Below are 20,642 nucleotides of genomic sequence, written 5' to 3' on the forward strand. Positions count from 1 at the left end.
TTAAACTGCAACTTCTCGGTGTCTGTTTATTGAAGAGTATGATAGGAACAATCCCAATTTTGCCAATCTATTCTTGCAAATGAAGTCTGTCATTAGTGGAATCATCCTTGAGAATCTTTTGTGAACAGATTTGAATGCCTTCAAATATTTCCTGAAATGTGTTTAAAATTTGTCACAGTTCTCCAGTTGAGGCCAAACCAATAATTTACAAAGGATCCTCCATTATAAAGAAAATAGAAGCAGGAGTAGGCCATTTGGCCCCGTGAAACTGCTCCACCATTCAACACAGTCACCCTTTGATGCCTAAGAGCTGTATCTAACACCTTGAAAACATTCAATGTTTTAGCCTTAACCACTTTTTGTAGCAGAGAATTCCACAGGCCCACAATTCTCTAGCTGAAGAAATTTCTCAATCCTAACTGTCCCATCCCTAACTTACTTGCTTTTGTACTCTGTGTCTCCAGTTATGAAGCCCAGGATCATGTATGTCTTATAAACTACTTTTTCACCTGGTTCTGCTGCGTTCAACATTTTGTGTACATATGTTTCCAGTTTTTTTGCTCTTACACCCTTAAAAGCTCACACTGTGTTTGACCAAAATCAATATATAGTCCCACTTTCATTTTTGCTAACATTTAATGATTGAAGTAATATATTTCTATTTATTAGATCTTAATACAGTGAAAGTGAACTAGACAATGAGTGACAACATTCTGGCAGAATATGACCATGATTAAATAGAATTCAGAATTACATAAAATCAATCTATAAATAGATAATTAACAAAAAAAAAATCAGTCAATAGAATTCTGATATTTTAGTACATTATGATGGTTTGTAATGATTGCGATTACTGCACTTACTGCATCCCTGACTACCTTTTATAAATAACCAACTAAATAGTTGAAATACCACACACAGAGTCTACTTCCATTCTATTTCAAAACTATATTCACATTCTAGGATTAAATAACTGGCAGTTTACCAAAAATATAGTTGATATCCAGACAATCATCAAGTATAAATTTAGAATACATTATTTAATTCAATTTTTGTGCCATTCTGTACACTTCAGATTTCACATTTGACTGGGAGGAGATTTAAAGACATTGCTGTGCTCATTATATCATCATTCCAAATTCTCATGGTTTGTTGTGATGTAACTCATAATCGAAGTCTGGTGCAATATTTTGGCAATCTTTGGAAGTGATATATGACTAAAGGATTTATATTCACTGACAATTAGTGGATATCTGTAAGCTTTTCTTTTCCTCTTCTTTCAAAAACCCTGAACAGCAAACAGATGTCTTTGCATATATCTTACAGCACTTGTGCATTTCTTCAATTGCATGCTGGCATCTGCTTTCTTGATAATGATTAGCTGTAAAGGACACATGAGAAATGAGGAATCATCCAAAGACCATAGATGTCATTCCAGTTCAGCTTTCATACAGGAACATCTGCCATTGATCCAAGCTGGTCCTTTTTGGCAGCACAGAATGGAAAGGAATAACCACTTTCCTCTAGGATTTAATTTTTCAAATACTATTAATGAACTGAACTATGTGATGGAGGTGAAAAGTGTTCTCTTAGTCCATTCTTATGAAATTACTGACTTCAGGTTTTAGAAGTGTAAGTGGCCAGTCTCGATACTATGTGACAGGCTGCTGCCATGATTTGGAGGGATAGGAGAGAAGGGAGACAGAAAGAGAGAGAGAGAGAGAGAGAGAGAGTGAGAGAGAGAGTGAGAGAGAGAGTGAGAGAGAGAGTGAGAGAGAGAGTGAGAGAGAGAGAGAGAGAGAAAAGAATTGGCCAAAATATGAAGGAATATTCAGATAAAATCCTAGAAAACATGACATTTAGCTATTCACATCAGCAACTCCAAATATTCACATTAGCAACTTCTTTTTTTCAAAAACAGAAAATTATATTGTTAAGTATAAAAGTATGTTATGCTGTTAACCTTTTTGGAAGCTGACAGTCAACTTTTTTGCTTCTTTTTTTTAATGAAGGTAATTGCAAAAAAGATATAGTTCAGAGTTGCTAGACAAGTATCTGGAATTGAGAGTGTGGTGCTGGAAAAGCACAGCAGGTCAGACTGCATCCAAGAAGCAGGAGAACTGATGTTTCGGGCAGGAGCCTTCATCAGGATCATGATTCCTGATAAAGGGCTCTTGCCCGAAATGTCAATTCTCCTGCTCCTCGGATGTTGCCTGACTGGATGTGCATTTCCAGTACCACACTCTCGACTGATCTCCAGCATCTGCAGTCCTCAATTTCTCCTAATATCTAGAATTGGTGGGTTAACTTATGAGGAAGGGTTGGACAAGCTAAACCGGCATTTGTATTTTTAGATATTGAAGGTGTCGAGGGGTATGAAGAGAAAGTGGGAATAAGGCAATGAGATAAAGGATCAACCATGAACATAACAAATGGCAGAGCAGGTTCAAATGGCCAAATAACTGTTTCTTGTTTCTATGTATGTATGTATGTATGTATGTATGTATGTATTGTAATAACAAAATGTCAAACACCATATGAAGCTGTTCAATAATATTACAAATAAATTTGCATGACTTTAGTGTCTCAATAAAATTTAACTAATTTGGGATAAATGATAAAGGGCGAATGATGAGTATCAGACACTTCAAACTAAGCACACTGAAGGAGAAAATGAAAACTTAAATTTCACCTTGTAAGCACTTCTGTATTTCACAGGCTTGTTTCTGACAGGGGTCTTTAGTAGACATAGCAAAGCACCTGAAAAAGAAATTGGTAGATTGGCATTTTTGTTTGCACTTTTACACAGTTCTTTCAATGGCTAAATGTAAAATAAAAGACATGGGATACAATAACTATATAAGAGATGAGAAGAAATTAGTTTATTTCCATTCTAACTGTTCAATGTCACAAGGTTGTCAGCACTGAAGCCAGATTTCTTGTTTACACTATAAACAACAGAGTTTCATGTAACAGTTGTTTCAGTAATTTCCATTTTCTATTTAAAAAGGAACTAAGTGCGTTTATACTGCAACTTCTCAGTGTCTGTTTCAGTCATGTGGAAGCCTTTACATCATTTCAGAAGTGAAACATGAATTGATTCTGAAATTACATGGGAAGAATAGGCACTTTGACGCTATATGGGAGTAGAACTCTAGAGTCAAAGCTGTGGGGCATTTTTAAAAAGTTATCTGCAGTTAATTTAAATACTTTAACTAGTACTGACAAAGTGGGAACAAACATGCTGAGCAGTGTAAACAGAACTGCTAATTATAACCTTACATTTTCAAGCTGGGAAAACTTTTTTGAAATATAGAGATACCGTGTTGGACTGGGGTGCACAAAGTTAAAAGTCAGACAATCTATTCCTGAGATGCTGCCTAACCTGCTGTGCTTTGACCAGCAACACATTTGCAACACTTATAGTTCAACAGGTTTAATTGGAAGCACTAGATGTCAGAGCGCTGCTGCTTCATTAGGTAGTTGTGGAGTATAAGTTCCTTGTGTTGTGTGATTTTTAACTTCTTTTTGAGAGCTTGTCTAAAAAATTTGAAGACATTCTAAACATGCAAATGTATCCCAAATTTATTTCTTAAAATACTTGTATGAGTCATGTGCCGATTCAGACATCAATTCTTCAAACATTGAAAAAAATTCAGATACAAAAATATTAAATCCTAAATAGTGACCTTTTCCCTGCTCGCCATTAGTTTTGAATGTACCAAAAAGTTTCAACTCTGTCTTGAATGCAGTTTCCAAGAACAAGCAAGGATATCTATAATAGGCCTGAATTCTCAATGTTTTGTCAATCCCTTCCATCTATGAAATTCTACTCCTAAAACATTTGGTTTAAAGATACCCATTTTGCTGCATCCTACAGGCTGCAGATCAGCAATAATCAAGAGGAGTACTTTGTTTCTGTTTCATTAGTAAGGGGAGGAGGAGGGACTTATTTAGACGCAGCTTCCTGAAAGCTCAAGGGACAAACTTAATCCGTCCTTTTCAGGAATCTGACCAAAGTGCTGTAACACTAACTATAATAACAATAACCATGTGGGTGTACTTTCTCATCCAACTGACCTGTCTGGCCTCAGGCCTGTAACTGCTGTGGAGAGCCAGTGTCACCTCATAAATTGCTCGTGTTCAGCCCCCAAGTGAAAATCAAATATCAACATCTTTTCGGCCTGGCGCTGTTACAATCGGTGTGCACAATGCCAACTCCCTCTGCCTCAAATTTTAAACTGGCGTTGATCACTCGTGATTTTATTTCTCTCTATCTATCTCCCCCCCACGTTAACTCGGGGGGGGGAGGGAATGTTCCCGGAACCGAGTTGCGAGGCTCGCGCTTGCCGCCCGGCGCCGGTTGTCGGGTCGGTCCCCTCCCCCGTGTTTGTCGGGAAAGGGGGGGGGGAGAGGATCCGGTTCGGTTTAAAGCGAGCTGAGGGTTTGCCTTCCCCCCGAGCGTTGGGCGGACGATGGCGGTGTGCGGGGTTCACCTGGACTCGGATGCGTTCCTCGTGTGTTTAAACCACGCCTTGTCCACCGAGAAGGAGGAGGTGATGGGACTGTGTATCGGAGAGGTACCCACTCGAACCTTCCCTTAGCAACCGGGCGGGAGACTGTCACCCTGACAACCCGCCCCCCCCCCTTAGCAACGGGCTGGGCATCGTTACCCCCGGCAACCAGGTCTCAGCATCCCCCCCCTGATGAGGAAGCCTCAGCTTCTGTTTCTCTGAATTGGTGCACTGCCTCAGGATTCGGGTCTGGGTCTGTCAATCCTATCACCAGCACAGGCCCAGCTGGTACTGTCTGCTGTTCCACTGGAACTAACTCATCACTTCTGCAAGGCGATGCTCTCTACAAGCTGCTGGAGCGCAGCAAAGGTCCCTTTGCCTTAACACTTTAACTCTCCCTCCCACTCCACCGAGGACATGCAGGTCCTTGGACTCCTCCACCGGCAAAACATAACAACACGACGGTTGGAGGAAGAACGCCTCATCTTCCGCCTGGGAACTCTCCAACCACAAGGGATGAACTCAGATTTCTCCAGTTTCCTCATTTCCCCTCCCCCCACCTCGTCTCAGTCGGTTCCCTCAACTCAGCACTGCCCTCCTAACCTGCAATCTTCTTCCTGACCTCTCCGCCCCCACCCCACTCCGGCCTATCACCCTCACCTTGACCTCCTTCCACCTATCACATCTCCATCGCCCCTCCCCCAAGTCCCTCCTCCCTACCTTTTATCTTAGCATGCCTGGCACCCTCTCCTTATTCCTGATGAAGGGCTTGTGCCCGAAACGTCGAATTTCCTATTCCTTGGATGCTGCCTGACCTTCTGTGCTTTAACCAGCAACACATTTTCAACTGTGATCTCCAGCATCTGCAGACCTCACTTTTTATCCCTTTGCCTTACCCCTTCCTTTGCTGGGGCGTTGACAGAACTCATCAAATTAGTCCTGTCCAGTTAATGTGCACGGATTACTCACTGGGCCGATTGTTCTCTCAATAGAGCAAATCTCAAAATTCGATATAAATCCAATCCCTGCAGAATTATTGCTTCAGTTCCAATAGGGTACCCGAGCATGAAGATAGGATTTTATTAGTGTTACTTTCAGGAAATGTTGGTATACAGTGTATGGGTTATCTGAATGTGCCAAGTGCAGGTTGCTTTGGAAGACAAAGTATCATTGAATCTATGCATCCCCCAGCTCTGCACCACTTGGGTTTTGTTTACATCATGCTATGAAGTAATTCACAGAGTTGCTACAGTGCAGAAGGATGATTTAACCCACTGTGACAGTGCTGGGTCTCCAGTGGAACAATTTTATGAGCCCCAAATCCCACCTTCTTTTCATGGTCCAGCAATAATTTCAGAATTGTATCCATCATTTTATATTGTCTCTTTGACTTCTTCCTACCACACTGAATGACATCAGAGTCCTTTGCATGAAATGTCATTGTTTGCCTATACCATCAACCTACTTGTTTTGTCCTGTTGAAGTTCTATAATCTCCTCACAAATGTTCAAGTTTTGTATCATCAACAAATTTTTAAATCACTTAACATCAACTCCTGGAGAACTCCAGGTTCCTCCCACAGTCCAAAGGTGTGTAGATTAGGTGGGTTGGCCATGCTCAATTGCTCATTATGTCTACGTATGTGTAGGTGAGCTATGGGAAATGCAAGGTTACAGGGATAGGGTAAGAGGATGAGTCAGTTGGGATGCTCTTGGAGAGTTGGTGAGGACTTGTTGGGCTGACTGGCCTGATTCCATGATGTTGGGGTTCTATGAAACTCTGCCTCTAAACCTTTCTCCAGTTTGAAAATCATCCATGAACCAATACTGTTTGTTTCAAATTACTCTGCATCTATGTTGTTACTGACCCTTTCATATTGTGAGTTAATTGACAACATCACAACATCATTAATGACTGTCAGAAATAATGTACAAATAAAATACAATAGGCTGCCAACTCCAAACGTGTAATCCAAAGTAACCCCTGAATAATTCAGAAGAAATTTCTTCATATACCTCAAGGCATATTGAAGCAAATAGCGTAGATCTTCAGTATTATAGTTCCAGCAAATATTTTGTCTCGCATTACTTCCAGCAAACGGATTTGAGCTACCATTATTTCAACAACATGTCAGGGTGTGTTTTTTCCTCACTACTGACTGAACTCAACAAATGAGTAACTCACTGCAGAAACTAGCTGTTAGCCATCATTGTTCATAACTGAGAGAAGGGAGAACAAGCTCAGTCACCTAATAGCCACCACACTGTTCTCTTCTTTGCTTCTTGAATCACCTGGAATGACTCAGCTTTTCCTTGGTAGTTTGCAATTTTGTACTTGTGTTGATAGCTTCATGTTTTGACAGCATTCAGATATTTCACAAGAAAATATAGAGCTGACTGTGAAAACTGTGTCTTTTAAAGATGAGAAATGGATTCTCAGTTATTTGTTGCAGTACAGCAGTAAATGAGTTCCGGTGTTAATGACAAAAAAAAACAGTTTAGGATTAGGGTTGGTTGGAGGTTGTTGGAAGAAGAAGAAAATTAATGAGTGTTTTTATTTTTTTTAGGTTGCATTAGCAATTCTATTCATATTTAGGCTCCAAGACAGTTGCTCATCAGTTTTTAAAACAAAAACTAATTAAGTTGGTTAAAGCACAATGGTTTCTGGAGACACACCAAAATGCCTTCCATCTGATAATGTTTCTATTAAATTTTTTTTAGTAAGGTGAATCGTGTTATCAGCAGGGAAACTGAACACTTTCCATTTTGCTATTCAGTGTCAGCATTTTGTGATAGAACATGTATAAAATGCATGTGATACAGAGGTCTCTCTATCCTGCAATTAATTGACCTCTATATACCTCGTACTGTATTGCCCCACTCTAATTTTTTTATTTCCATATTGGTCTCCTTTTGAGTATTGCTGAGCAAGGACGTTGTGTTGGAGCATTTCATCTTGTACTCATCAGGGCATTTTACAAGAAGGATCAAAGTAAAGGGAAATCAACATTTATATCGTATAAATGTAGAGTACTGTTTGGTTGACAAATTGCCTCTGGTAGAGACACTGCCTTGGAGAGGGCACCTATTAATGATTGAACATAATTGCCAAGCTTTGTTTAAATGTTTAGACCCGGAAGGTTAACTTGGATTAATCAACGCATTATCCTGAGAAATAAACAAGGGAATGGCAGTCACCTATTTTGTTGATTTGATCCTTACAGTTCACTGCAAACACACATTTATGGCCTGCTTAGGACCTCAGGTGATATCCATTTATGCCCGACCTTAATGCAATTTCCTTGTATGTCCTCATAAGCTCTAGTGTAGTTACTGCAGTTAACTCCCAAGATGATTTCTCTGATTGGAAGAGAAGTTACCAGAGTGCTCTAGCCAGCTAATCAGCCACTTCCTCAAATTCCATTTAAATATTGTCCTGGTGAGTACAAGATGAAAAGCTTCAGCAACATTTTTTTTCAACAATACACAACTTTTGTACTACCAAACAGTTATACTCTGTTTGATGCTCACTTTAAAGACCCACTAGAGTCAGTAAAGAGAGATATTCGTCTGTTCCCTCCAGCTGGATGTGAGAGTATAGAATCCTTACAGTGTGGAAGCAGGCCATTTGGCCCACTGAGTCCATAATGACTCTCCAAAGAGCATCCCACCTCAAACCCCTCCTCCATCTTGCATTCCCCATGGCTAATCCACCTAACCTACACATTCTTGGACGAAGGGAGGAAACCAAAGCACCTGGAGGAAACCCATGCAGACAGGGAGAAAGTGTAAACTCCACACAGGCATCTCCCTAGTGTGGAATTGAACCCATGTCCCTCACACTGTGAGGCAGAGTGCCAACCATTGAGCCACCATGTTGTCAGGCTCCAGGGATAAAGGTTAATGACCTAATTCAGTATGCCATCAGTTCATTTTGACATTGTAGGAAGGAAATAAAGTCAATTAACCTCTCATTTTTTTTTAGGTTGACACAAGCAGAATTGTTCACATTCATTCTGTCATCATTCTTCGCCGTTCAGATAAGCGGAAGGATCGAGTGGAAATTTCTCCAGAGCAACTTTCTGCAGCATCAACTGAAGCTGAGATATCCTTTCAGTTGAGATTTTTATTGAGATTGTATATGATTTCCATAAACTATCATGTTATTGTTAGCAAACAACTGCTGCATTAGTTACAATTAGCAGATAATTGTTTCCATCTTTTATCAAGATGAGGCTTCCATGTATGGGAAAGTAAAGTGGATATTAAGTGGAGAGTAAAGCTCCCTCCCTCATCAGCTTGTGATACAATTCCACTTAATAGCATGTGTCATTGTACCTGCTCGTGACAAAGCAGACAACTTCCACCCAAAAAAATCCATGGCTTCTGCACAAATTCAATGCTAAAATGTCAAAGCTTCTAATGATCTAAATTTGCCCTTTCATGTAGGTTCACACATCCACAAGTACATTGTCCCTCATTTTCATTTCATATAGTGCATTTTCATTATTTTATTACTCACCTCCATTATTGTTGTGATAATGCAGTGACTTGATTTTGGTGTTGACTCCTGTTGTTAAACTTTTTTTTCTGCATCTATTCTGCTGAATTTCAGACTATCAGAATCAAAAGTCTGGACAAGGAAGATTGTCATTTAAATATCCCAGTGCGGGAGAAACAGTGCAATAATGATTGTAGTCGCTGAAAATATGTTGTTTAAAAAAAATTGCAATAGTCTATACTTCAGAGATAGAAAGCTGGTGGTGAGTTTAACCAGAAGGTCACCATAACTCAGGCAGGACCTCCACCCATGGCAACCTCAGCTGATATGGGTATTGAAGCCACAGTGGCGTCACTCTGCATCGTCATTTGGCCATCCTGCCAACTGACACTGATGTATAATCATACTGTTGAACTGAGAGTGATGTTGTTCATCAACATCACAAACACCTTCCACCCTGACCTTAAGTTCACTTGAACCATCGCGGACACCTCTCTTCCCTTCTGGGCCTCTCCGTTTCCCATCTCCGGCAACCAACTCAACACGGACACTTACTTCAAACCCACGAATTCCCACAGCTATCTGTAAAAAAACCCTATCCTTTACTCCCAATTCCTCTGCCTCTGCTGTATCTGCTCCAAGGAGGAACAATTCCACTCCAGGACATCCCCGATGGCCTTCTATTTCAAGGACTGCAATTTCCCCTCCTACATGATCAAGAATGCCTTTCAGCACATCTCCACTTCCTGCACTTCCGCCCTTGAACCCCAGCCGTCCAACCACAACAAGAATAGAAGCCTCCTGATCCTCACCTTCCACTCCACTAATCTCTGTATACAGATCATTACCCTCCACCATTTCCGCCACCTACAATCAGACCCCCCCAACCAGAGATATATATTCCCTTCCCATCCCTGTCTGTGTTCTGCAGAGACCATTCCCTCCATGACTCCCTCATTAGATCCATGCTCTCCATCAACACACCTTCTGATCCTGGCGTCTTCCCTTGCCACTACAAGAGGTGTAAAACCTGCGTCCGTACATCCCCCTCACTTCCATCCAAGACCCCAAAGGATTTTTTCAGATCTGGCAGAGATTTTTTTGCACATCCAAACACCTCATCTACTGCGTCCGTTGCTCTCGATGTCTCTTCTACATTTCAGGGAACATCTCTGGGACATGCACCAAACAGCCCCAATGCCCTATGGCTGACCACTTCAACTTCCCCTCCCACTCCACCAAGGACATGCAAGATCCGGGCCTCCTCCGCCAAATCCAAGCCACTGACAACTAGATGAAGAACGCCTCATCTTCTGCCTGGACCTCCCAACCACACGGCATCAAAGTCAACTTCACTAGTTTCCTTATTTCCTGTTCCCCCACCTCATCCCAGATCCAAGCCACCAACTTGGCACTGCCCTCTTGAACTGTCCTATCTATCCATCTTCCTTCCCACCTATTCCGTCCACCCTCCCCTCCGACCTATCACTGTCACCCCCCACCTCCATCTACCTATCGCCTTCTCAGCTACCATCCCCCCCCCCCCCCCCCCCCCCAAGCCCCATTCATCTCTCAGCTACCCCCACGTTTCTGATGAAGGGCTTATGCCTGAAATGTCAACTCTCCTGTTCCTCTGATGCTGCCTGACCTGCTGTGCTTTCCAGCGCCACACTTTTTGACTCTGATCTTCAGCATCTGCAGTCCTCACTTTCTCCTAGTAATCTATAGCCTACACCCTAACATACTGATTATGGGGAGGTGATGGCCTAGTGTTCTATTGCTGGATTGTTAATCCATGGACTGAGGTAATGTTTTGGGGACCCAAGTTTGAATCTGACCATAGCAGATGGTGAATTTTGAATTCAATAAAAAAAATCTGGAAACAAGAGTCTCATGATGACCATGTTGATTGTCAAGAAAAATACATCTGGTACACTAATGTCCTTTAGGGATGGAAATCTGCCATCCTTCCATGGTCTGGCCTACATGCAACTCCAGATCCACAGCAACGTGATTGACTCTTAACTGCCCTCTGAGCAATTAGGCATGATCAATAAATGCTGCCCTTGCCAGATATGACCATTTTGTGAATGAATAAAATAAAAATTACATCGGTTTGAGTCCCACTGCAACAATGGTTCGATCTGAATTCACAACAAATCTGGAATTAAAAAGCTAGCAAGCATGTAAGCATCAGAAATACCCATTTCGTTCAGTAATGCCCTTTTGGGAGGGACAACTGTCATCCCCACCTGGTCTGGCCTATACATGACTCCAATTCTTGGCAATGTTCTTGGCTCTTAACTGTCCACTAGCTGGCCACTCAGTACAAGAGTAATTAGGGATAGGCAAGTAATGCTTGCTCAACCAGCAATGCCCACATCCCATGAACTAGTTTTTGTTTTAGAAAATAAAAAACATTGTCTTTAGAGAATTTGCTTCATAAACAGGAAACCAAAGAAGGTGATCTACTTCCAAATTGACATCCCACTCCATCTCCATCTAACTGTGACCCCGAAATTCATGGTTCTAGATAAGCTCATAACAATGTTCACTCTGTACATGCGTTTTTAAGTTAGATGCAAAATAAAATTTGCTAGGAGGCAAAAAGTAAAATTTCCCTCTGTGCTGCTGTATCAAAATATGATACAGGCAAATTTAAACATTTCTTTGCCCATTCAACTGAAAGGTACATGGACAAGATAAGAATTTTTTTTTTAAACAATCATAATATACTTTCACAACGTTATTTTTCTGTATTATTTAGATTAGGAGAAGTTCACATATTTTGTTGGTTTGATGTCAGAAGTTTCTGGTGAGGATTGCAATTCATTGGCTTTGTGGGTTTGCAGTGTTCTGGGAAAAATGCATCACCTGAAGGTTATGTACTAGAGATTTCAATTACATACAATCTTTGACGACTTGCACAGGTTAGCTGAAATAACGGGTCGCCCAATGAGAGTGGTAGGATGGTATCATTCTCACCCTCATATCACTGTATGGCCTTCACATGTAGGTAAGTGTGTGACTGAACTGGGTGCGTGTCAAGTAATAGTGGAGTTAATGTAACATATGTGAGCAGTTTAAAAGAGTAGAAATCCCTTGTGAGCAGTGACTTTTGTCCTGTTTGCTCCTGATAGTAAACAAGATAAAAAAATCAACAGTGTGTAATGAATTTAAAATGCTAACTTTATTAACACTATCCCATGTGTTTTCAGACCATTTTTTTTAATGATTAGATTACTAACAGTGTGGAAACAGGCCCTTCAGCCCAATAAGTCCACATCGACCCTCTGAAGAGGGACCCACCCAGACTCATTCCCCTACATTTACCCCTTCACCTAACACTACGGACAATTTAGCATGGCCAGTTCACCTTTTTGGACTGTGGTAGGAAACCAGAGCACCCGGAGGAAACCCACGCAGACACAGGGAGAATGTGCAAACTCCACACAGACAGTTGCCTGAGGTGGGAATTGAACCCGGGTCTCTGGCGCTTAAGGCAGCAGTGCTAACCACTGTGCCACCATGCCGCCCGCCATTTGACTGTTGAAGGCATCATGCCTGACCTCAGTTGTATTTTCACTGGTTGATCATGGCAGGTGTTGTAGTGACTATAACATGGTCAGCCAGGTGGACCTCATAAAAAATGAGTTCCCTGATTGGAGCTGTTAACATTACCCTTCCTCCCTGGTTTTGTGATTTCAAATTCTTTTGGAGTCCGTTTTCTACACTGTCTGTGTGGAGTTGGCACATTCTCCCTGTGTCTGCATAGGTGTCCTTTGGGTGCTCCAGTTTCCTCCCACAATCCAAAGATGTACAGGCTAGGTTAGTTGGCCATGCTAAATTGCCCATCGTGTTCAGGGATGTGTGGGTTCGGTGCATTAGTCGGGTAAATTTAGAGTGGTAAGGGAATAGGTTGGGCAGGTTGCTCTTCGGAGGGTCGGTGTGAATTTGTTGGACCAAATAGCCTATTTCCGTACTGTAGAGATTCTCTCTGAAGAAAGGAGTCAAATTATTAAAGAGACATTTGGATATTTTAATAGGGGAGCTATGAGCTCTGTAAACTGAGAGGCCTTTCACATTTGTATTTAGTATTTTGGATGATTTACATCTACCCCTAAGCCATAAGAGAGCATTTTCATGCAACATACCTACCTGTGACCTGTTGTTTAGTTTAATTCTGTTTAAAAAGGAACAAGATTGTTTGCTGTTCACTGTGTGTATGATAGACATTTTTACTTGGGCTTTTCCAATGATTTTCTATGGGAGATACACCTCCCTGTTATGGTGGCTGATGGGATCTTAGGTTTTTGGACAAAATAAGAATGCACCTTGCCATTAAAATTTGAGTTATGTCCAAATGTGCCACTTCAGATCATCAATGTTAAGCTCTCTTCATTGAAATAATTTAGAGTCCATTTTAGTTTCCTTGCTAGTGCAGTTAATATGGAGTAGTTTGTCAAAGAAGCAAAGCTTGATCAATACCATTCTAAACCTGCTTTTTTGTCTGTCAGATGTCCGTACTCAGGCCATGTATCAGATGATGGACCAAGGCTTTGTAGGGTTGATCTTCTCCTGTTTCATTGAGGACAAAAACACAAAGGTCTGTACCTCTCTATTTTATTGTGTGTTCATTCTTTTGATGGCATTTCATGGTGGTTTAATACTTCCTCATAGTGGGGTGAGGGAAAATCTCTGGGGCTGATTTTCCCCATTAGTAGTTAACAATTATGTGCAACTTTTGTGGGACAGGCCAAATTGATAAATCTGAGTCAATGACATCCTGAAATGGAAGTATATTACCATTCCTTCACTATTACTAAAAACATCTACCTAACAGCCCTGACTGTGGTTGTTTTAAAAAGGCAAATCACCAGCATATTGTCTAGGTATATAGTAACGGCCAAAATACAGACCTTGCCATGGTTATCCACATACTTTGAATGAATTTTTAAAAATCCAAACTAGAGAGACTACTATCTGTTGCACCAGTGATATGTTTTCAATTCCCAGACAGTGCTGCCTTTTTGCCTTGATGTGTGTAAATGCCAATTTGCTATGACTTATCAATAATTTTGTGCTGTGAACATTGATTGAAACCACTCCAAGCTAATTTTGTTCCTGCAATTTTACAGCTGTCAGAGGGAAACATCACATTTATCCCTTCAGTCTGGCTTAGATTTAATTACATAACCAAAAAATGAGAGAGAGATTTTCTAACTCATATTATGGAAAGTTCCAGAGCAAGGCTAATTGAGGTCTCAGTGCTCCTTGGCAGACCTATTAGAATTTTAAGAAACAGTATGCTTATTTGAATAGTTAATTAATAAATTACACCCAGATTTCACAGTAGCTCCTATCATAAAAGCCCAGTTTCAAGGGCTTGCTGGTTATATTAAGAGATCAATAGAAAATTAGGTGACACCATTAAACAAATACATTTTACCTTTTTATATGTTTTCTTCAGACTGGCCGAGTTCTCTATACCTGTTTTCAGTCAATTCAGGCACAGAAAGGTTCTGAGTAAGTATAATGCAGCCTGTTATTCTGGTGAAAACAATATAAAGGGTTTTTTAATATGAAGTGATGAATTTTGTTATTATGGGGAAATAGTGAATGGAAAGCTTGCAAAGTTTCCCCATCCATGCATATATCCTTACACATGTTTGATTACTTTTATGATAGGTTGGGATCTGATGGCTATCAATCTCTGCCATGGTTTGAACTTTGTATGAGTTAATTAATTGGAGAAAACTTCAAGATAGAGATTTATGCTCAAAATTAATCAATAGTGGATAGGCCTATAATTTAATCTGGGATCATACAAACACCATAAACTAAGATAATAGGTTAGGAGGTCATCTGAATGTCATTAACCTTTTGGTAACTTGGTTCCAGGTATGAACGAATAGAAATCCCTATCCATGTAGTGCCCCATGAAACTATTGGTAAAGTGTGTCTGGAGTCTGCTGTGGAACTTCCAAAAATCCTTTGTCAAGAGGAGCAGGATGCTTATAGAAGAATTCACAGGTAAAGTAAGAAATGATATGCATTTTTGTGTTTGAGGCATTAATTAATTAGTGAATTGGTAGAAATAGTGGAGGTCCAAAGAAACTTTGGTTTCAAACTGTACACAAAATCAGAATGTCATGAACATATACAGAAAGTAATCAAAAAGGCTATTGAAATGTAGGTCTTTATATCAAGAGGATGAAGGAACTAAGCTCTGGTTGGATCGAACTTGGAGTACTGTAAACATTTCTAAGCATAACACATTAGGAAGAACATATAATAGCCTTGGAGGGACTGCAACATAAACTTATTAGAATGATATCTGGAACTGCAGAAGTTAAATCATGAGGGTATGTTATACAATCTGGTTGTGTTTCCAGAATTTAGAAGGTTAAATGTTGATTTGATGGAACTTTACAAGATAGTAAGAGGGCCAGATTGAGTAAGTTGAGAGAAACAAATTCTGGTAGTTGGAGAATGTTGAGCTGGGCATTAATCAAAAATTAGAATCAAAACTGTCAGGTCTGAAATTAACAAACATTTCTTCATGCAAAGGGTGACAGAAATTTGCTAAATGCTATTATACAACTACTATTAATGGTAGATCAAAATAGTTGTCTGTAGTCCACAGGGGACCATAGCCATCTCTTTATGGTAGAGAGACACAATTGATCATATAGCTTGAAGATACCTCTCTGCATCAAACATGGGGTAAAGTGAAGAGGCAGAGTCATGAATTTCCACAGCTCTTAGAGGAAATGAATCTGCACCATTGACATTTAGCTAACTATGCCAACCAATTCTCACAGGTCGATTGAATATTAATTGTAAATCTGGGTATGATCAATTTTTGTTAGCCAGAAACATTAAAGGATATGGTGTAAAATCCATGTGCTGTTGTCAATGAAGTCATGTAATTTTGTTGCTACCATTTTATCCTTTGAACACATGATCATTATAGAGAGAAAATACTGAGGTCGTAGCTGTAAAAGAATCTCCATTACAGTGTAGACTGAAGGATATCAATGTATTTCCACCCCTGTAAAATTGATTTGTATAGTGGTTTTGTTAATCAATTGGTTCTGCTGATTTGATTTTTAAAAAAATCTAAACATTTGTACTTAAAATTCTTTGTTTTCCTTTTTACAGTACTGTATTTGACAGGCAAACAATATAATGCCAGAATAATAATACTCCCTTTGGCACCTGACATCACTATCAAGAACTTAAAAATATGCACAATATGTGTCAGATATTTTTCCCCAACAGTGTGCCAAACCAAGGCTTAAAAGAGAACGATCTTCGCAGACTACTCATCTATATAATTTACCTTAAACTGAAATTAGTCTGGAGTTGAATCTAAATCTGCATCAGATTTTGTATTTGTTTGACTGAACCTAAGTAAATATTTTTTCTCAAACTTCATGCTCACATATGAACTTGAATTTGCCAAACCCAATTTATTTAAGACTTTTGAAGAACCTCAGACTGGTTAAACTTTGAATCCCTTGGAGAGGTGAAAGAGCAGCCAACAGTCCAGTTTTACATCCAATCTTTTCGTTCTTCATGATGACCAATGTTGCGCTTCTTGTTTATTTGCAGCATTTTAATTTTAAATGATATAATCAAAACCACTACACTTCAAAGAAATACTACAAGGCTGTAACTAACACATTGTTGTCCACATCAACAAAGGATTTTTCATAATGAAATTCCTATGCTTTTCTCAGAATATTTTAGTTGAAGCCATTACTTGGATGGTGTTCTTGATCTCATACAGTGGCATTTGACCTTGAGATAAAGGAGTAGAATTGGGTCATTCAACTCTCAAGTCTGCTCTGCCATTTGATCATGACTGATATGTTTCTGACCATCATTCTCCTGCCTTCTCCCTGTAACCTTCAATCCCCTTACTAATAAAGAACCTACATATCTCTGATTTAAATACAGTAACAGTGCTGTAACAGGCACAAGCAACAGTTTTATTTATCATCTCTTATGCATACAAGTATGAGTCATTCCTCCACATGAGAGCAGAAAATTCAATTAATTTATTGTTCCTTATTCAAATTCCCAATTTAAATTTACTTTGCAGTGTTTTTATTCATTCATGGGGTGTGGGTCTCACTGCCTGGCCAGCCTTTATTGCTCAGCCTTTTATGGGAGGCAGTGGCGTTATGGTAATGTCACTGGGCTAGTAACCTCGAAGTCCAGGCTAATTTCCTAGGGATATTTGTTTGAATCACACCAAGACAGGTGTTGAAATTTGAACTCAATAAATGTCTGAGATAATAGAGTTGGTTTAATCACTGTTGATTGTTGTAAAACACATCTGGCTCGTTAATGTCCTTTATGGAAACAAATCTGCCGTTGGTGCCTGGTCTAGCCTAAATGTGACTTCCGACCCAAAACAATTGGTTGACTCTTAACTTCCCTCTAGGCTATTAGCGATGACCTATAACTACTGCCCTAGCTAGCAATACCCACATCCCACAAACAAATTTAAAATGATATTAGTTGCCCCTTGGCAGCTCCTTTATTGAGCCCTCTATTTGGTATAGGTACCAACAAATTGCTGTAGGGAGAGAGTTCCAGGATTTTGACTCAAAATCCTATTATTGGAAACAGAATAACCATTGTCAAGTGTTTTAGTAGATTCATCTGTGATCTTCCCTGTTTTTGGTATGGATAAAATTTGTTAATCTAGTTCACATCTTGTTAACAATGTTTGCTTGTATTCAACAGAAGGTTGAAATAAACAAAATCTGTGATCTTTTATCTTTTGTTTCAGCCTTACACATCTGGACCCTATAACCAAGATTCACAATGGATCAGGTAGATTATGGCTCACTGTCTCCTTTTTGGAGAAAATAATATACACACTATACCAGAAGAGTATAGTTGAAAGCTCACATTTTTGATCCTAATGAGTGCTGGTAAAACAGTTAAAGAACAAGCTATAGGGAACTCTGTGGAAATCAAAGATAGCCATTTCACAGATGAACTGTTTTTTTCATTCCTCTGTGTTTATAAAAGGTTTTTGCAAAAAAAAAACTGTGTTTCACTGATTTAAAAGACAGAATTACAGGAGAAAGCGCAGAGAGATGTGACATTTAACACTTGCCATTGGTGACCTTTGAGCTTTGTATTGGGGGAGGTGGAAAATGCTAGCTTTCTGTGTGGAATACAGGAATTATATTTCGAGGTGCAAGAGAAGAATAATTAGTGGGAAGGAAATTTCAGGAGTTCAAAATTTTTCAGGATGTTGTCTTTCTGACTCAGCTCCTCATCACCCCCTGAAATGCACATGCCAATAGTGAGGTTAGCACAGGTAAAGAAATTCTATTTTTTTTTCTTGTATACCACTCTTGTTGAATTTCATTTTGTGCAGCATTAGAAAAGGTACACCTAAAAGTAACAAACACGTGGTTAGGAATTTCAGTGGCAATTTGAGCAGAGCGATACGAACAGAGGAAGAAATGTTACCAGGATTGAAATAGGTGCATTTTGTGATGGATGTGGAATGTGAGAAGGTTCTGAGGTTGTGCACCATAACGTGCAAAATCTGTGTTGTGAAACAGATGATTTTTTTTCCTCACGAACAAATTGATTCAGTAAATTTATTTGATTTTAAAGGGCAGTATTACAGAGGTTAGCTTTCCGTTAGCTCAAAACAGAAAGAAGAGTTGACAAACCTGTTCAGGAATTCCAAAATCTGGCTAACTTTGTTATTGTCTGCTTTCCAACAAATTGTTTTGCAGGCCTATTATTAAATAAATTGCAATAGGTGAATTAAAAGGGGGCAATGGGAAGGGGAAGAGGTATCTTATGCAAAAGCAGACAATTTATATCCTATCCAGTATTCCCATTTAATATTTATTTGTTCAAAAATAAATGATAAGAAATGTGAGCAAACTGGCTCAACATCGCCCTAGATGTAAACAAATTGAGTAATTTCTGCATCTTTTTATAAGGACAGGCTACATTTGGGTTGTGAAAATTTTAGTTAAGATTTTCATTTGCACTTATTTGCTCTGAATTAGTCACATGTTTCTACGATTTGATATTTATGTTTTGGACGCAGCAATATTCATTTATGTAGAATATATCCAATGTGGTTTTAAACATTTTAAAATACCCTGACTGACCAATATCTGCATATTCATTTTCATTTCTCTAGTTTTCACAAAGAATCTGTGTAGCCAGATGTCATCCATTAGTGGTCCTCTGCTACAGTGGCTGGAGGATCGTCTTGATCAGAACAAACAGCACATCCTGGAACTTCAGCGGGAGAAGGAACAGCTCCTCCAAGAACTTGCGGCCTTAAAGTGAAAGGAATCATGGGACCTCTGGGAAGAGGGACAGGAAATTGCATTCCAGTTGTTCTTCTGTTACTGATGGACAAGGACGCTATTGGATTGCAACAAAGATCTGTAACAAAGCTTTTAGGTCATGTTTAAGAACTCCTTTTGTTGCTATTCATCTTACTTGCTTATCAATCCAGTCTTATGCCCAGACAAATGGAAATGGACACATTATAGCTTTGATCAGCTTTTGTGTCAAAGGGGAATTATTCTAGTCCTTTATGGATCCAAAATTCCATATTTCAGGTGTCCTGTACTGAAATTTGTGGCTCCATTTACATGAAGTTGTTGGATAGATACATTTTCTGTTGATGTTTTAACTAATCATTATTTCAGTTATACAGTGTGATAATAGAAGCTACTTCAACTGATATTTCTTGAAACCAGGGAAGTTGTTGATTATTTGATAAATTTGTCAACAATTTTATTTGTGGCCTGCATTTTGGGTAGCCTTTAGCCAATAGATATTCTGATTACTTTATATTCACCAGCTGTTGGAAAATTTAAGTGAATACTGGAAAATACTTTTCAATGCCACAAAATATCAGCTAAATCTAAAGAGGTTAGACTGTTGATTTCTTACTATGTTCCCTGTGAAAGTAAAATAGTGAGTAGAAAAGTTCTGTTAACAATTTTCTTCTTTACTTCAGTATATTTATGATGGTTTGACATTATTGTATCACCAATCTGCATTTCATTAACTAATTCAAAAGTTTGGACTATTCCAATGGCATCTTTGATTGTATGTATCATTAAATTAGGCAAACAACATAACTGAATCCTCAGTGAGAGAAGGATCAGTTTTATTTCGGCATCTCTAAACAAAGAGGAATGATAGGAGCTGTGGAAAGAGGATCAACAAATTTTGCGCAAGCCATTGTTGTTACAGATGAGAAGGGAAGCCATTAACCTGCAAAGATACCTAGATTGGCTGAATAAATGTGACAGCATCACTTTACAATCTGTTTTGTTATCACTTCCAGTACTTAAACAGTCTTGATTGTGTCTTTGATTTTTTTTTGTCTGGCACAACTATTTTCATTCAGGTTTGTGCATTGGTATCTGGATTTGCATAGGAATACATTCCTTATTCATATACATTTGGTGATTGTTAGGCTGGTACTGCCACATACAATCTGCAATGCAGTGAGGTTCTCAATAGGGTTTGAATGCATTCTTTGTAAAATTAATTGATTCATATTCCACAATGACTGGTGTTTCACTTGTCAAATTGTAGTTTCCAAGGATA

At 39.3% G+C, this 20,642-nt stretch overlaps 2 protein-coding genes across 5 annotated transcripts; one reads left to right on the plus strand and one right to left on the minus strand.

Moving 5' to 3' along the window:
* Positions 1-1,021: 1,021 nt before the first annotated feature.
* On the minus strand, positions 1,022-4,566 carry cmc4 (C-x(9)-C motif containing 4 homolog (S. cerevisiae)). Of its 3 annotated transcripts, none has more exons than XM_060832683.1 (3): positions 4,081-4,566; positions 2,693-2,760; positions 1,022-1,381 (listed from the first exon to the last, which is right to left on the minus strand). In XM_060832683.1, the coding sequence occupies exons 2-3, from the start codon at positions 2,748-2,750 to the stop codon at positions 1,233-1,235; spliced, it is 207 nt and encodes a 68-aa protein (XP_060688666.1). In that variant the 5' UTR covers positions 2,751-2,760; positions 4,081-4,566; the 3' UTR covers positions 1,022-1,232. The 3 variants fall into 3 exon arrangements, with proteins under 3 accessions (XP_060688666.1, XP_060688665.1, XP_060688667.1); XM_060832682.1 differs by lacking the exon at positions 4,081-4,566 and adding an exon at positions 3,860-3,937; XM_060832684.1 differs by lacking the exon at positions 4,081-4,566 and adding an exon at positions 3,690-3,791.
* On the plus strand, positions 4,352-20,354 carry brcc3 (BRCA1/BRCA2-containing complex, subunit 3). Of its 2 annotated transcripts, none has more exons than XM_060832679.1 (8): positions 4,352-4,580; positions 8,499-8,618; positions 11,943-12,030; positions 13,532-13,620; positions 14,485-14,540; positions 14,916-15,047; positions 17,821-17,864; positions 19,210-20,354. In XM_060832679.1, exons 1-8 carry the CDS (start codon positions 4,476-4,478, stop codon positions 19,359-19,361), a joined length of 786 nt encoding a protein of 261 aa, XP_060688662.1. In that variant the 5' UTR covers positions 4,352-4,475; the 3' UTR covers positions 19,362-20,354. The 2 variants fall into 2 exon arrangements, with proteins under 2 accessions (XP_060688662.1, XP_060688663.1); XM_060832680.1 differs by having other exon boundaries at positions 4,352-4,556.
* The last annotated feature ends 288 nt before the right edge of the window (positions 20,355-20,642 follow it).

Source organism: Hemiscyllium ocellatum, chromosome 11 (genome assembly GCF_020745735.1).
Source record: "Hemiscyllium ocellatum isolate sHemOce1 chromosome 11, sHemOce1.pat.X.cur, whole genome shotgun sequence".
Lineage (NCBI taxonomy): Eukaryota > Metazoa > Chordata > Chondrichthyes > Orectolobiformes > Hemiscylliidae > Hemiscyllium > Hemiscyllium ocellatum.

What these genes read in the sequence shown, in the direction of transcription:
- cmc4 (XM_060832682.1), bottom strand. An exon ending in AATACAGAAGTGCTTACAAG is followed by an intron (nt 1,382 to 2,692) that starts GTGAAATTTAAG and finishes TGTCCTTTACAG; the next exon opens with CTAATCATTATCAAGAAAGC.
- brcc3 (XM_060832679.1), top strand. Translation starts at nt 4,476, where the DNA reads ATGGCGGTGTGCGGGGTTCACCTGGACTCGGATGCGTTCCTCGTGTGT. An exon ending in CAGCATCAACTGAAGCTGAG is followed by an intron (nt 8,619 to 11,942) that starts ATATCCTTTCAG and finishes GACGACTTGCAC; the next exon opens with AGGTTAGCTGAAATAACGGG. An exon ending in CAGGCACAGAAAGGTTCTGA is followed by an intron (nt 14,541 to 14,915) that starts GTAAGTATAATG and finishes ACTTGGTTCCAG; the next exon opens with GTATGAACGAATAGAAATCC.